Source organism: Lactuca sativa, chromosome 3 (assembly GCF_002870075.4).
Source record: "Lactuca sativa cultivar Salinas chromosome 3, Lsat_Salinas_v11, whole genome shotgun sequence".
In the NCBI taxonomy this organism is placed as follows: domain Eukaryota; kingdom Viridiplantae; phylum Streptophyta; class Magnoliopsida; order Asterales; family Asteraceae; genus Lactuca; species Lactuca sativa.
The window spans coordinates 15,999,159-16,015,394 of NC_056625.2; the positions used below are offsets into that span (position 1 = coordinate 15,999,159).

General features: G+C 35.0%; 2 protein-coding genes across 2 annotated transcripts; one reads left to right on the top strand and one right to left on the bottom strand.

The window, feature by feature from the left end:
• The first annotated feature begins 5,841 nt into the window (after positions 1-5,841).
• On the top strand, positions 5,842-10,494 carry LOC111894312 (endoglucanase 6). Its single transcript, XM_023890393.3, has 9 exons — positions 5,842-6,216; positions 6,371-6,583; positions 6,800-7,000; positions 8,303-8,392; positions 8,521-8,685; positions 8,808-9,092; positions 9,211-9,562; positions 9,668-9,721; positions 9,804-10,494. Exons 1-9 carry the CDS (start codon positions 6,004-6,006, stop codon positions 10,091-10,093), a joined length of 1,863 nt encoding a protein of 620 aa, XP_023746161.1. The 5' UTR covers positions 5,842-6,003; the 3' UTR covers positions 10,094-10,494.
• Positions 10,495-12,060: 1,566 nt separating this feature from the next.
• Positions 12,061-15,149, bottom strand: LOC111894278 (mitochondrial inner membrane protein OXA1). The gene is made up of 10 exons (XM_023890355.3): positions 14,992-15,149; positions 14,369-14,891; positions 14,075-14,165; positions 13,796-13,843; positions 13,533-13,591; positions 13,354-13,429; positions 13,106-13,237; positions 12,869-12,976; positions 12,722-12,776; positions 12,061-12,648 (listed from the first exon to the last, which is right to left on the bottom strand). Exons 2-10 carry the CDS (start codon positions 14,875-14,877, stop codon positions 12,323-12,325), a joined length of 1,404 nt encoding a protein of 467 aa, XP_023746123.1. The 5' UTR covers positions 14,878-14,891; positions 14,992-15,149; the 3' UTR covers positions 12,061-12,322.
• Positions 15,150-16,236: the final 1,087 nt, after the last annotated feature.

A 16,236-nucleotide genomic window follows, 5' to 3' on the forward strand; every position in this document is an offset into this window, starting at 1 on the left:
TCTCAAGCTATTGCGAATTGATGGAATCTGTTTAGTTTCAATCAAGGTATGGGATCTTGTATGGATCGTTCATGAGGGTGTTTCTGCTAATGGTTAAGGTTTGTCTAGTTTTGTGTTAATATCAGTCTATGTGGTAGACAGGTATGGTCTATGTGGTGTTCGAATATCATTGAGAGGGATGTTGTTTGGGTCCCTACAAGTCGGTGGACTGATGGTTTGACATCTTTAGGTCCCTGTGGTGTTGGTCACGAGTGTTCAGGCCATGGATGGGATAGCGGCAAGACCATTTTGGTGATGTGAGCTTATCGTGTAGTGGGTAGCACGTGTCATGATGTATCGTGAACCAGTTACTGTATGACTTATATGGGTAAGACCTGATGGGATTCGGTCTGGATCATTAGATTTCTTTGCTTATTTGGGTGATTAGTGCATTGTGGGAGTCGAGAGATTCGGTGACCATTTTTGGTACGTAGGACATACTCCCCAGAGTATCCGTTTTGGGCCTTTTATGGGTTGGGCCTTGTTGGGCCATTGGACTTCTGACTTTGGGTCATAAATATACTATGGGATTTCTTGGATTAGGTCCATGATGATTTTTGGGCCCAATTAGGAAGTTGGGACATATTGAGCCCTAGGATGTCATTTAGGGAATTAGGATTTTTGAGCAAATGGGTTGGGCCTTGGTTTTGGGCTCAGTAAGAAAAGGGTAAAAAGGTCTTTTACCTTGAATATTGGACGAGTAATCTAGATTCTTGATTATGGGTCGAGATCCAATTACTAAATGGATATTATTTGATGATGTTAGCATGGGGATGTTTCGGATCAGCAAACCGAGATTTTATCTGAGAGATTCAGCGGCTTGAGGTGCGTTTTCCTTCATTGTATTCGTGGGTCGAAGGGCACCAATGTCGGCCCACTAGTTTATGATTTAGTGTGATGATTGTCTTTGTGACAATTGTCAATTATGCCCGTATTTGCTTGATGACTCTGTGATTCTTGTTATGATATTATGTGGTAGTAGTAGGGGTGAAATAGACTCGGTATCCGGTTAAAATAGACCGAAGGGGATTACAAGCACCCATATATGCTTGACAATATCCGGTTGAAATAGACCGAAGGGGATTGCAAGCACCCAGATATGCTTGACAATATCCGGTTGAAATAGACCGAAGTGGATTGCAAGCACCCAAATATACTTGATAGTATCAGGTTGAAATAGACCAAAGGGGTAGGAAAGCACCTATATATGCTTGATTGTATGTTTGTTTAGTATGTGGTATTTTGTGGAACTCACTAAGTTTTGTGATTACATTTTTAGTTTATGTTTCAGGTACCTCGATTTTAAAAGGGAAGAGCTCGGGATGAGTCCGTTGCACACACCACATTGTTCTGCATTTTATATAATTCTGATGTATTTGGATGTTTATCGACATACTCTGAGTTCACTATGGTTTTATGATATTGTTTTGGATATTAATTTTACTAATATAAAATTGAAATTTTTGGTCTTAAATTTTGGGACGTTACAATTTGGGTGTTATTCCTAGCATAGTCAAACCAATTGAGATCTTTTGTGATAACGAGGATGCAATTGCTTTAGCTAAAGAACCTCAAGATCATAAGTGCACTAGACATATACAAAGAAAGATCTACTATATAAGGAAGCTTATTGAAGATGGTGACATTATTATGAGTTGAGTTCCTTCATAAGACAATCTGGCAGATTCGCTCACCAAACCAATGTCACAAATCAAACATGATGCTCATACTAGTTTTTTTGGCATTAGATTTGCTAGTGAATTAGTTTGATTACAAAATTTTTAGTTTGATCATTTGGAACATTTTAGATATTTTGATTTTATGATTATAAATATTAATTTTCTATGTTTGTTCATATTATATGTGTTCCTACTTTTGCATGTTTAGAACCACTTCCAGAATATTATGTTTATTCAAACTTCCATAATCAGTCCTACTCTTGGAAGATATCAGTGAACTAATATTATTATGTGGTGTTGGTAGATTGTTCATAAGGATGAATATAGCATAGTGTTGCGACCAATACTAATGAGTACTTGAAAATGAAGATTTTAAGTATTGGAGTAACCACGCTTAAAGATTACTTCATGGATATTGACATAAGTAAACTAAGACGACTATTTCTATTATTCTTCAAATGGAGATACATGATGTTTTGTTCTATAATCTGTTGTGTCTTGGTTTTTCCCCAAATGTTGGGTGTAACAAGTGGCTATACAGGGTTTGATTAGATATTGCATAAGGAATAGCACTAGGTTATGTAGTCAAAGTTTATTTGATCCTCCTGCCAAAAATGGACACGTAGATATCTTTGTCCCCCTCATTGATTTGGTGTTGACAACAAATATTTGGCCAAGCTGAGACTGAGTTGATTAGATTCAACAGTCAGTCTGAAAAGTCACCAAAAGTCGGTATCGAGAAACATAATCTTGAACCATGAGTTGACCCTAGATCCATGTCTCTAGTTTATAATAAGATATCATGAAGATCAAAGGAATTTGAAGTTATTAGTCTTAGGTTTGTTTATAACAATGTTGCTATATGTACAACAGTTGCATTGGATTGCCACTCACGACTGTCTCTAGTAAGTATTAGACCGGTCAATTATTGATGCATAAGTGCAAGTGGGAGCTAATGGAGATTAGTGCACATACCCATAACAAGCCTTCTCTAGTCCATTCAATTGGCTCGTTACAAGAAGAAACTCACCAAGAAATCAAAGGTACGTTTCAATTTATTGTGTCTTATAAGTTGCATAGATTAGTTGAGTTTGATTTGTTGTTTCAAGTAATTAAATTAGAATTGTTGCTTCCGCTACCATAGGCGGAGGCACATTGGATCCCGGGGTATCCCGGGATACCCCTCAAAAAATTGCTAGTGTAATATTTTCAGAGATTTCGAAACACAGATTCGTTCTACCCACATACCACCTCACTCGATCGAGATCTCAAAAATGGAATGGAGCTCTAGTGGATTCTGAATCATCTTCTTCATCTCATCTTCTGAATCATTCTATCTCCCCGACATTGCGCGTCATGATTTACAAAGGGTACGTACTCCGGAAGCCCTAAATATTCTTTGGGTCTAGCAGTAACATTTTCTTTTGATTTATTTTAGTTAATGTAACTCAAATCGGCGTCTGTCTATATATTTATCGCGAATGATTTGTCTCTGTTGCTCTGATTTCACTTCAAAAGCTCAGTCTATCACATGTAGTTATTGATCCAATTTATCATGTAGTTGCATTGGGGAAAGTCGAGCATGAAGCTGGGGAGAAAGAGACTTAATTTCTCTTTGTATGATTCCGAACTCTAAACTTAATTTTTCTTCTTGTTTATGAATACTGATTTGGCATATTGATTTTACTACAGTCTATTGACGAATCTGTGTGACAATTTGATCATCTCAATTCAGGATTCCGAGGGAAATCAAATATCACATTCATGTTTATAATAAAACTCTGGAATTCATCTCACATTGTATAGAATCAGGTTAATTTGGTTCTAATCAAGGATCAATTTGATATTGGGCTTAGGTATTTGAACCATTTCTATAATTGAAAAGGGTACTTAGGATGACTTGTTTCCCCATGAAGGAGGTGGACCTATACATATGAAGTTGGAGTCCATTCTTAATAATGAGGAGCGTAATAGGTTCATTCAGTGGTACTCTCTTTATTTTTTTCACCAATATTTCATTCCATGATGTATATAGCCATCTAAGAGTGTTTGGATGTGTTGTTTAAGTTAATCAATTTCAAGTGTTTGGAAGTTATGTTTATCTTGTTACTTGTAAAGAGAAGCTGCAATGAGGAAGAAGCAAGTTGAGATTCTTAATAGCAGGCTATGAAAGACAGAAAGTGCCAAATCTTTCACATTATTGCTGCAAAGACATGAGGTCTCAGGTTTGATCTTGCACTATCTAAAGAAACATTTAGGCCTTGTTTCTTTATAAGATAGAATGAATGAGGACAAGTTTATAAAATGTCATTAAGTAACAAAGTACAAATCACTGTAATTGGTGAGTGTTGGTTTAATCAACACAAAGTTTTTATTGACAATCTCATTTCCAGATCTTATTGTATGTTATACGATTTTTTTCAGGATACCCCTTTACTTTGACCCTGGCTCCGCCATTGTCCGCTACCATTGATTTTTATCTATGACTTGGCTCAAAACCCATCATTTTCTTCATTTCATTTGCCTATTTTCTAAGACCTAACAAATATTATTTAACTTCTTTAATCCCATCTTTCAACCTCCCTTTCAAATTGATAGGTTCCAAATCAACCTATTCCCAAAAAGCATTTTTATTGAATTCTTTATTATAAAAAACAACAAGCCAGAAGTGTCAGAAGTTTGACACTCAAAATTGATAAAAATCAAAATCATAAAAAAGTCAAAATCGAAATATACCATTGAATTAAGGCATACCTTAAACTTTCTTTCAGGGTTATCAGTTGTCCTTGATGTGCAAATTCGAGTTTGAAGGCGACAACCACAAATAATTTCTTTATCTGACCTAAAAATGCTTGAAGATGTCCTCATTTTTTCTTAGAGAAGCTTTAAATAACATTATCCTAAGCGTCATGTAATTAAGGGGGTGATGTTTATGGTACCGAATATACCATGTATGATGCCAACTCATTAGTGAATATGTCACATATGACGCTAACTCATTAGTGAATATGCCACATATGATGACAACTTAAAACCCACAACCACAGGTCATAAGCAAGTTTTGTGAACCAATCCAAACAAGGTTACTAGATCAAATGTTTACAGAAAAACAAAAAAGACTATAAAATGTAGAACCAAGTTACCTTTATATATATATATATATATATATATATATATATATATATATATATATATATATATATATATATATATATATATAGTCAGGTTCTTTTGAGAATCAAAAAATTTATGAGAACTTGAGAACTCATAATCCATTAATCATTTTTCAAAACCAAAAATACAAATAATTTTCAAATGGTGCGTCTAAAAGACATATCTAGACTAAAAAAATGTGACGGATTTTTTTTAAGTTTTTTGTGGAAATGAGAATTTATACACAATCAACAGTCGGACGGATTGCTGGTGAACACATTCAACAGTCATATGGACTGCTGGTTGTGCACGTCCGCAGTCCATATGACTGCTGATTGTGCATACATATAAATTTCCAAAATAAATAAATAAAATTGTCAATTTTTTTTAGACTAGATATAGCTTAAATGTACCATTTATACAAGATTGATGTTTTCGGTTTTAAAAAATGATGAACGGATTAGAAGTTATCAAGTTCTTAGAAATCTTTTGGTTTTAGCAAACACTCGGGGTTTTATATATATATATATATATATATATATATATATATATATATATATATATATATATATATATATATATATATATATATTTATATATATATATATATATCGTACCTAACAGTAAAATATTGCACATGTATATTGAGAAAAAGATGTAGTACTAAATCTTTAATGTAAAAAACATTTCATATTTACAGGTTTTGTATGTTACAAAAACAATGTCTCTCCCCACACTAGGATCGTTCCAAGCAATTCACATGGTCTAAACTCCCAGCCTTCATATTTACTAAAAAACCCTTTATTCTTTTTTAATATTTTGTTTTTTTTTTTTTTTTTAATTTGAATAATTTTTGTTCAGATTAAATAACATAAGTTAAAAAAAAAAACAGCATTTATTACTATCTGCTCATTTCTGAGCTTTTGGCACCTTCCCTTTCCTCTCCTCCATATATACCACCTCTTTGCAGTACTTGTTTCTCCACCTCCGCCCTCTCTCTCCCTCTCTCTCTAGAATTGGTTTCTCAGGAGTTTAAGCTGATAAACCAAACCAACATTACCATATTAACAGATCCAGTTTGTTATTCTTGTCGTTACACTAAACAGAAGAAAAAAAAACTGAGTGATTTGTAATGGAGATGTTCATGAGACTGTATTCAATAGCAACTACTCTGTTTCTGCTTATTGGGATTGTACCTTTGGCTTTAGCAGGTGCACATGACTATAGGCAAGCTCTGAGCAAGGGCATTCTCTTCTTTGAAGCTCAAAGATCCGGTTACCTCCCTGGTACTCAAAGAGTCAAATGGCGAGGCAATTCCGGTCTCATGGATGGCAAAGTCAATGGGGTAATTTTAGTTTCTACAATTTACAGTCTTGTTTCTTTACAAAACGAAATAACCTCATTTGGGTATATTTCTGTAAAATCGTATTAAGATTCAAACCCACATATTAGCTTGAAAAAAAAGTTGAAATCTTGATGGTTAATTTTTGGTTTTGAAGGTGGATCTTGTTGGAGGGTACTATGATGCAGGAGACAATGTGAAGTTTGGGTTGCCAATGGCATTTACTGTGACAATGATGTCTTGGAGCATAATAGAATATGGAAAGCAAATGGCTACTAGTGGTGAACTTGCTCATGCCATGGATGCTGTCAAATGGGGCACTGATTACCTCATGAAAGCTCACCCCGAACCCAATGTACTTTATGGAGAGGTACAATCTTGATTTACATGTTGGTTGATGAGGTTTACTGTACCACCAATGGTGGGACCCAGTAAGCTTTGTCTATGCTCATCTCAGTTGTGCTTTTAAGTTTTAAAACGGGTTGTTTTGGATGTAATTAGAAGTGTTATTATTTTATAACAAAGTTTGATCCCTATGTTTTATTAGAGATGTTGATTGAATGCATGGTGTGAACTGTTGTTATAGGTGGGAGATGGTAACACGGACCACTACTGTTGGCAAAGGCCAGAGGATATGACCACTTCAAGAAATGCTTACAGAATTGACAAAAATAACCCTGGATCGGACCTTGCCGGAGAAACTGCTGCCGCCATGGCCGCCGCCTCCATTGTCTTCCACCGCTACAATCCTGCTTACTCCAAAAAACTTCTCACTCATGCCTACCAGGTCAGTAAATGTCTCGGTATGCAATTTTGGAGTTATACTTGGCACAAATGAAAATTGTTTAATGGGCCTTTTAAAACCACTATACAAAGCCCGGTCACAGGTGTCACATAAAACTAGGCGTATGTTAGCAAAGACTGGCATATGATAGTAAGAAGTTAGGGTTCTGTCATAAAGCCTAGCTAGCCATGTCAAGATGGTTGAAGAAAATAAATACTTGGGAGGGATGTGTCACAAAATAACTTGTAATCACATACATGTTAGCAAACATGGCACGTTACTAAAACTTTGTTTTCTACTAGTATTTATTAGTATCTACAATATTTTATACCCAACTAGTATATGATGTTTATTTAAAGCAATTTTCGTATGCATAAAGATAAAATTTAAATTTAATGTTCTTCAAGCCAATAAACAAAACAAAAACTCTCATTCAAGTAAAGTTGAAGTAAATAGTAATACAACTAGGGTCCTTTTACGACACCCCTACTGTGTCAGTGTGTCATCCTTCTTTTTGGCAAAAATAAAAATCTCACTGAACAAGATGGAAATATCCAATACAAGTGCACAGAGATGGGCGTAGGTTAGCAAGACAGTTGAAATAAATAGAGTTAGGCTTTTCATGGCTTTGCTGTCAGACTTGATTGTTGTCAGGTGTAAGTTAGCATCAGAGCTGCCCGCATTTATAATGCGCATATCATGGAATAGTGATTACTTCCTTGAAGGATTGTTGTATGGTTCATTTGTCTTAAGTCAAGGTACAAGTATTGATGCATAATAATAATAATAATAATAATAATAATAATAATAATAATAATAATAATAATAATAATAATAATAATAATATTATTATGGAAACACACTTGGGATGTCGCGATTAAACAAAACAAGCACAAGGACAATCACATTTACAGTCATAGAAGGAAACAAAACATATCTATATATAATATATCTATAAAAATCTATAAAAATGGCAGATATCAGTTTAAACAAAATATATATAATTTCATTAATAAATAAAAATTTAGCACATATGAAAATCGCTGTCAAATATCATAAAATACGATTAGGAGAAACACATGGTAGAAACTAGAAAGATAATGTGTATGCAGCGTAAGATTTGCTGGGTCACAGATGTCAACCGTCGATTGGATCTAATTGATTATCGTTAGCCACGTGGGGCCCCTATACTGTCGGTGAACACACACATGGCCCCACGACACCATCTCGCGTCAAATTCCCATTTGGCCCCCACCCCCACGACATGGCCGTTTTTACTAATTTAGCCTTTTGTCATCTTTTCAGCTATTCGATTTCGCGGACAAATACAGGGGCAAATATGACAGTAGCATCACCGTGGCCCAGAAGTACTACAGATCCGTCAGTGGATACGCCGTATGTGAACATAATCTCTTCTAATAAGATCTAACGAATCATCTTTAACTAACTTCTTTCATTCACCCGTGTATGTTAATTTACATATTTACCCTTGCGTTTAATTTATTTTTCTGATTTTTTTTTAGGATGAATTGCTATGGGCAGCTGCTTGGATGTACAAGGCCACAAGCAATAAGTACTACTTGGACTACCTTGGCCGGAACGGCGATGCCCTCGGTGGGACCGGCTGGTCCATGACGGAGTTCGGTTGGGATGTTAAGTACGCCGGCGTTCAGACCCTCGTTGCTAAGGTCAGATACCTGTAAAAATTTAAATGGATGTACATGAGTAGGATTCTTAATTAATGTATTAATAGGTGACTCTTGTGTGTGCGTTTATATTAAGATTTTGTATTGTGGTTGGTGTTATGCAGTTCCTAATGGGAGGAAAGGCCGGCAATAATGGACCGGTGTTCGGAAAGTACCAAGAAAAGGCAGAGTTTTTTATGTGTTCATGCCTTGGTAAGAGTAATCGCAATGTCCAAAGGACTCCCGGAGGCCTCATTTTCCGGCAAAGATGGAACAATTTGCAGTTTGTGACGAGTGCATCCTTCCTCCTTACTGTCTATGCCGACTACCTGACTTCTGCCCGGAGAAACTTACACTGTTCTTCCGGCACCGTCACCCCACCTGAGCTTATAGCATTTGCCAAATCTCAGGTGAACAGAAATATATATTGTCAAGTTTGACTTGTTAAAGTCAACATACATTAACATTAGGGTAATGAATTGACCGAATCGAAATCTAACCTAAGCTTTGGTTTTGGATTTTTTGTAGGTGGATTATATTCTTGGAGACAATCCAAGAGCAACAAGTTATATGGTTGGATATGGGAACAACTACCCACGACAAGTACACCACAGAGGTTCATCGATTGTGTCAATTAAGGTTAACCCATCGTTCGTTAGCTGCAGAGGTGGTTATGCTACATGGTACAGCCGAAAAGCAAGCGACCCGAATCTTTTAACGGGCGCCATTGTTGGTGGGCCAGATGCGTATGACAATTTCGCTGATGAAAGAAACAATTTTCAGCAGACTGAGCCTGCTACGTATAACAACGCCCCTCTTATTGGAGTTTTGGCTAGATTACATGCTGGTCATGCTGGTAATTACAACCAGCTCCTTCCAGGTATACATTATATGGAACATTAATTCCTATATTTTACCATTTTCATCTCATTTTCTAAATTCTAATTCAATCTTTAATTTGTTTCCACTTATATATATTTTGCAGTTGAAATTCCTCTACGTAAGCCCATTGCTGTTCAACCAAAGCCAACCCCACAAGGTAAATCTTGTTATAATCTTAACTTGTTTTCCTTAACTTTATGGTGTGGTGTGACTGAAGGAAGATTCTATTGTATGTTTAGGTTTGATTGGAATTTCACAGAAGACTACAAGTTCATGGGTAGCTAATGGCAAAACGTACTACAGATACTCTGTTATAGTGACTAACAAATCAAGGATGACAATCAAGAAGCTGAACCTTTCGATTACAAAGCTGTTTGGTCCTGTATGGGGTCTCACAAAGAACTCAAACGGTTCATATGGGCTCCCAACATGGGTGAGCTCACTAGCAGCAGGAAAAAGCATCGACTTTGTATACATTCATACTGATTCTCCAGCGGTGGTCTCTGTTTCAAGCTACACAATGGCCTAATTAAAGGCTAAAGAAGAATGAAAAGATTGTTGAGGCATACGAGGAGGCCAGTTATCGGTTATGAGAAAAGTCCAATTTTTTGTGATTTTTCTTTTAGGGTTTAAGAATAAGGTCTGAAGAATGGGGGAAGAAAGGAGTGAAGAGACAATTTAAAAAGAAGTGCTCATCCTCTTTCTCCTCCTCCTTCATTAGGTCTTTGACACCAATTGAAGCGGATACAAGAAAAAGCCATACTTCTCATCACAAGAGATGAGAAGGATCCTTTTTTTTTGAGGTTGTTTTTTTTTTCTACTTCAAATTAGCTTTGAAGTGTTGCATGTTCTTGTTTGTTTGTGTGTAAATTTAGCAACTTTATCTTATCTTGCAATATGAATATAGATTTTGCAACAACTTGTGTGAAATGTGTTTGTGTTTTCCTTGTAAAAATGCTTATTAATTTATGTGGTGTCAAAAAAAAATGTTGGAATTAATTTATGCAGTTTCAAAATGTAATAATCAAATAACTTGTTTTTAATGCTCAATAAATTATGTTTATATATGTACAGTTACCATAAACCAGTCTTTAGATTAGACCATCGCGTATACCGGCCACGAGCCGATTCGTGGTTGATGTGGCCACGGTCGTGGTCCGTGCACGCCACCCTGTCCGGTTGTGTTCGTGTTGGGGAAGACGAGCGAGGATGACAAATAGAAATCCTTTGGCATTTTTTATACCGTTCAACGGTCAAATTTTAAAGAAATAACTTTTTTTTAAACAACATTTTTATTTATAAATATCATATTATATTCTCATTTCTTACACCATTCTTTTCTTTCTCTATACATAATATACACACAACATCTTTCACAGCCAATGGCTTCCAAAATTATGAATTGGTCAGAAAATAAAGAGGAGACCTTGGCACTAGCAAGGATGGTGGTTTCAAAAGAGCCAGAGTACTCGAATGTCAGGTGATTTTTGGGTAAAAGTTGGAAACGTTTTCAATGATTTAATAGGTTGCCAAAGTCGTAGTCTTGATCAAATATGTTCAAAGTTTCGCGATATGAGGATGAAATGCCATGAGTTCGATGGATTTATAACTTTGTTATAAACAACGTATACGAAGGCGAGTCGTTTGCTGTAACCATACATCAATATGAAAACACAAACCACAAACCGTTTAAACACTTCAAAGCTTGGCTAAAACTTGAGTATTCCCCAAAATTGAATGCTTAAAAAATATGGCTTAAAAAACTAGTTTAAGTTAATGTAATTTTTATTGTAATTGTTTTTTATAATGTTTTTTTTATTGTAATTGTTTTTTTTTTGTTAGTTAATGTGATTTTTTAGTGTAATGTGGTATTTTGATTTAATGAAAAACTAATATAAAAAAATTATATATTTAAAAAAAATTGAATTAAAAAAAAATGATATTGAATAGTGTATTAAGTGGTAAGTATATCATAATTAGTGGTAAAGAATGCATTGACAACAAAGACATCCATCACTATTGTGGTTAGTAATAAGTATAACGGTGGTCAGTAATAAGTACAACGAAAGACTTTATATGTGATTACTTTGAAGTCATGATGATGATCCGTTTACGATGTATGAGTGAAGTGATTATGTTTGTATGTTTATTAGGCAAGGTTAAATTAATCAAACTTTGAAGTAATTCAAAAACTAATCTAAAAAAACGACTTCTAAGATAACAAGATTCGTTTTAACATGTGAATTTACTTGCGAATTATGTGGTGTTGATTAATAGTAAAATATGCACACAAACTAGAAAGTAACGATACTAAGATTACGCAATAAAATTTGATAATTATACTTTAGTGGAAGCAACACGACTTGGTTGCACAAATAGATGTCATGATATATATATATATATATATATATATATATATATATATATATATATATATATATATATATATATATATATAGTACATATGAAATTAATAAAAACATGAAAACAAAAAACTAGAGTTATATGTCATCTTTATATAGTCGATGTCATATTCATCTTTCTATAACAAGCTTCTAAGTTCCTACAAGCAAGGACTCCCTCTTCCCTCTAGCAAGCAAAAATAGTAGACATATCTATCACATCAAGAGATTGGTTTGATATGTGGCTGACTATATAATTTAAATTTGTCAAAAAAAGAATATGATGAAATATGGTATTACACATTTATTCAAAAAGGGGCGTATCATAATTAAATGCGACCTTGGCTTCCATGCTCTCACCTCTTCTTGTTCTTCTTTCTTCCCTTGACTTCTTTCTCAAGATTTTTGATCCTATGGCTGAGGACTGATGATGATGAGACTCTTTGAGTGGTCAGCTTTTGTTCATCTGAAGAAGGCTTCTGACTGAGAAGTGGAGCTGTAGTTTGGTTAGTGATGGCAGGCTTTGTTTCTCCTTGTCTTTGTTGCATTGCTTGAGCAGCTGCATACTTTTTCAAACCCTCAAAGAAGGAGAAAGCTGGCTTTGATTGACTAGCAGGAGATGGTGGAGGAGGTATGATAATTGGTATGTTAAGAAACTTCTTCACCGAGGGTTTCTTTATTACTGAAACAAGAATACCATAAAAAAAAAAATTAGATGTAAATCTACAAGAATTGATCTAAGTTAACTAACTTACTTAATCCATATACTAGAGAGAACAAGTTGGAGGTGATCCAATAACAGAAGAGGGCCTGCATGAAAGTGAACAGGGTATTTGATGAGATATATTTTTTATGGAGGGAGGGGTAGTTTAGTAATAATTAAGAAAGGGTAGCGAACTAGCCTTTGGGAAACTTGCAGTAAGGGGGACTGTAAGAGCAGCAAAACCCCTTGAAACATTTTTCATTGTGGCAGCAGCTGGATTACCTTCCAAACCTTCTTGCATGTTAAACTGAGTGAGGAAGAATATTAGGTTTTGTAAACATGATTCAGTCATTGAGCATGTCCACAATCAAGCAAAATAAAAGTTATTAGGTTTTGTAATTATTAGTTTACAGGAAGGGATTAAATAAATGTGTACCTCTACGGTTATCCAAAATGAAAATGCAGTCAAAAAAGGAAGAATATAGAAAGTATCAGCAGTCGTAAGGTCAAGGAACCAAGAGATGCCACCATGTTGGAAAGATGGGACCTTTTCCACCATGTTCTGAATCTGCAAAACCAAATTGTCCAACAAAAATTATAAGACATGTGTCATCTTTCTTTCCACATTATTAATGGATATAATGCAAACCAAAGATTTTTCGAGTTTTGATATTTTTCACTTACAGCAAGAAAAAAGCTGACAAAGACTGGGCCTTGGATGAAAAGCCCCTTCAATGGAGTAAATGTACTAACACCATGCCTGCAAAAGATATTAAATTTATTATTATAAGCATTGTCTATAATCATCTAAGTAACAACTAATATCATGTCATGCACAATAAGGAACATGGACAAGTGCTTACTCCTTGAATACTTTCTTCATCTTTTCCTGACCTTCAGCTACAGCTGATGGACTCATGCCCTGAAAAGAGTATTTTAATAATAACTTGAAATAAGTAAACAAGTTTCACCTTCTTAAATGGTTAAGTGTGTCTAATTAGATTAGTAAATAATTAATCAACAACTATTATGGGAGCACACGAAGCATAAACATGATGTTTTAAGGAGTCAGTGTTTGTGTTTTTTTTAACTATACAACATTAAGGAAGAAGTTTGATGGACATACCCTATCTTGCATCTCCTGCTTAATCTGCTCCAATTCCGGCCTCAAAATCTGTATGCATGATATGAAAAAATCAATGCCACTATTAAACAGAATATTGAAAATTAGAAAAAGATAACTCGATTTTATGAGCAATGACAATCAATAACAGAAAAAATAAATGGTAAGTTAATAAAGTGGAATCCAGTCAATTGCACCATCTTGCCACCATAGGTGCAAACTAAAAAAGATGTTAGGAAGAAAGTCAATTAGAAAACGAGAGGTGGAGAGAGTATAGCTCACAGTTAACTTTGAGGTAGCCTTGAGCTGATTAATCATGATTGGAACTGATAAGGTTCTAATCACAAGAGTTGTTATTACTATGCTTGCCCACCTGAAAGAAGTGGGTTCTTGTTAGTTTGATAATACACACAACTCTTAAAGCTATATACGAAATTGAAGTCCATGATCCAAAAGAAGCATCCCAAAACAAAGAGGAGCAAACTTTTACTTCAAACCATAAACTTGAATCACATCAGATGCAAGGTATGATGGCAGTAGCCTTAACAGAGTCATACAAGTGTATTCCTTCCTTACCAATTCAGTCCCGTGAAGTTGTGAATCCCATCAATGGCATACTGCAAAGCTGCAACTGGTAGCCAAGAATCCGCAGCAGCAACAGCAACCTCACTAAGAACAGGGGATTGAGTAGACGCCACTTCCATGGTTTTATTAGCCAGAACATCGGCCATATCAGTCATGTACTCAATCTTTTCGGTATCGTCTCCATCTCCAATCGTAGTCGACATATTTCTAGTTAACAAGAATCCACTTGTTGTCATCGGTACTTGAAGAAACTGAGACCATCTTGGATCTCGAAAACTCAAACCGCCACCGCCACCGCCACCGCCTCCCCCGAACCCTAGTGAAGTGTTGGAGTTGTTACCGAAGCAACCATATGATCGACTTTGGAGAAAGCTCGTTACCTTCTCATCTGAATGCGTATTTTTACGATCGTCTTCCTGATGCAGATAAGAGAATGAAGGGGCAAATCGTTGTTGAGCGAATAGTCTCGCCCTTATAGTGAGACTACGCCTGTAAGCCATTGAATGAATTACCCCTGGATCGAGATTCACAAAAGTTTCGATTCAGATTAAAACGCGAAGTAGATAAACGAGTAAAATGCATGAAAATTATAGAAACAGTGTTTAGACATGAACCTTAAATGAAAGGAAGGAAGAAATTTCCAGTTTTGTTGATGAGAAGGGTTTAGGGTTTAATTTAGGACCAACCCGGCGGGATGATGTAGTCGTCACCTCTGTTATAACTTTGGTTGCTCAAGGTCGGAGTCAAGGGTTCATTTACAAGACGATTAATTACAAACAAGCCCTTTTCAATAAAATACCATCATTTTTAACTAGTTAGTATAATTTTTTGAGATATTATAATATTTTTATTTTAAACATGTAAAATTATGCTATAAATAACAACTTTTATCTAAAAATAATTTCTTTTAGACCAAAAAAAACTTATTTTAGCCCAACGAACACTTTCGTTCATCCAAAAAAAAAAAAAAGTCAACCCAAATGGGGATGGAGGCGGGGGCGGGGGTAATCCAGGGATTTGGGGTGGGGGAACAGAGAAATTTCGAGGGTGAGGGCGGGAGATGCAATCATCGTTCCATTTGTCTCCGTTGACATCCTTATCCGGTCCTTTACCATACAAAGAGTTTCTAACTCAACGATATTCGGTGTTGTTTTTGTTTTTTGAGGTTGATGGTTCTAGATTAAATTTGTCGTTTAAAAAAAAAATTCAGTCATTTATGTTAGCTGTAAGTTAATCCGTTAGTAGCAATATATACCAAAAAATGACAAATAGGTCAATTTTATTAATATATTTTTAAAAAATAATCAAAGATTAGCAAATTCATCTAAATATCATGATTTTCACAGGCTAAGACCTGAAAATATATAAAATTATAGATGCCATACGTTTCTTTTTTGGAGTTTTGGTAGATGTGCTTATGTGAAAATCTATGTTGTTACAAGTGGGCAACTCCAAAATCTTAGTCATATCCAAAATTCAAAAGCCCTTATTTTGTCTGGAAAAAAAAAACATGTATGTTAGTGGATTCTGAAAAATCATACAATCTAATAAATGGTTATTTTATAAGATATCATTTTTGTATCGTGATTTTGTTAGAACATGTTTCCACCTTTGTTTAATTTTGTTATCAAACATTTTCACCTTTATTTGCCTGAATTTGTTAGCAAAATTCAAAAACTTATACTTTTTGATTTTGTTAAAAACATGATTTCAAATATTTCAAATGAGTTTTTTTATTGTTACCTGTATCGGCGGTTTACGAAAATCAGAAAATAAAAAATGTATATGTGTTAGACTGTTTGTTAAAAACATTTTTGTCGAGATTCTACATATATAAAATTTTCAAAATTATCAAAATT

Bases quoted from the DNA above. Each gene is read 5' to 3' on its own strand.
- LOC111894312 (XM_023890393.3), top strand. From the start codon at position 6,004: ATGGAGATGTTCATGAGACTGTATTCAATAGCAACTACTCTGTTTCTG. The intron at 8,393-8,520 runs GTATGTGAACAT...ATTTTTTTTTAG, and splicing joins GATCCGTCAGTGGATACGCC to GATGAATTGCTATGGGCAGC. The intron at 9,722-9,803 runs GTAAATCTTGTT...TTGTATGTTTAG, and splicing joins ACCAAAGCCAACCCCACAAG to GTTTGATTGGAATTTCACAG.
- LOC111894278 (XM_023890355.3), bottom strand. From the start codon at position 14,877: ATGGCTTACAGGCGTAGTCTCACTATAAGGGCGAGACTATTCGCTCAA. The intron at 13,238-13,353 runs GTAAGTGAAAAA...TTGGTTTTGCAG, and splicing joins TTGTCAGCTTTTTTCTTGCT to ATTCAGAACATGGTGGAAAA. The intron at 12,777-12,868 runs GCTAGTTCGCTA...ACTTTCATGCAG, and splicing joins TTACTGCAAGTTTCCCAAAG to GCCCTCTTCTGTTATTGGAT.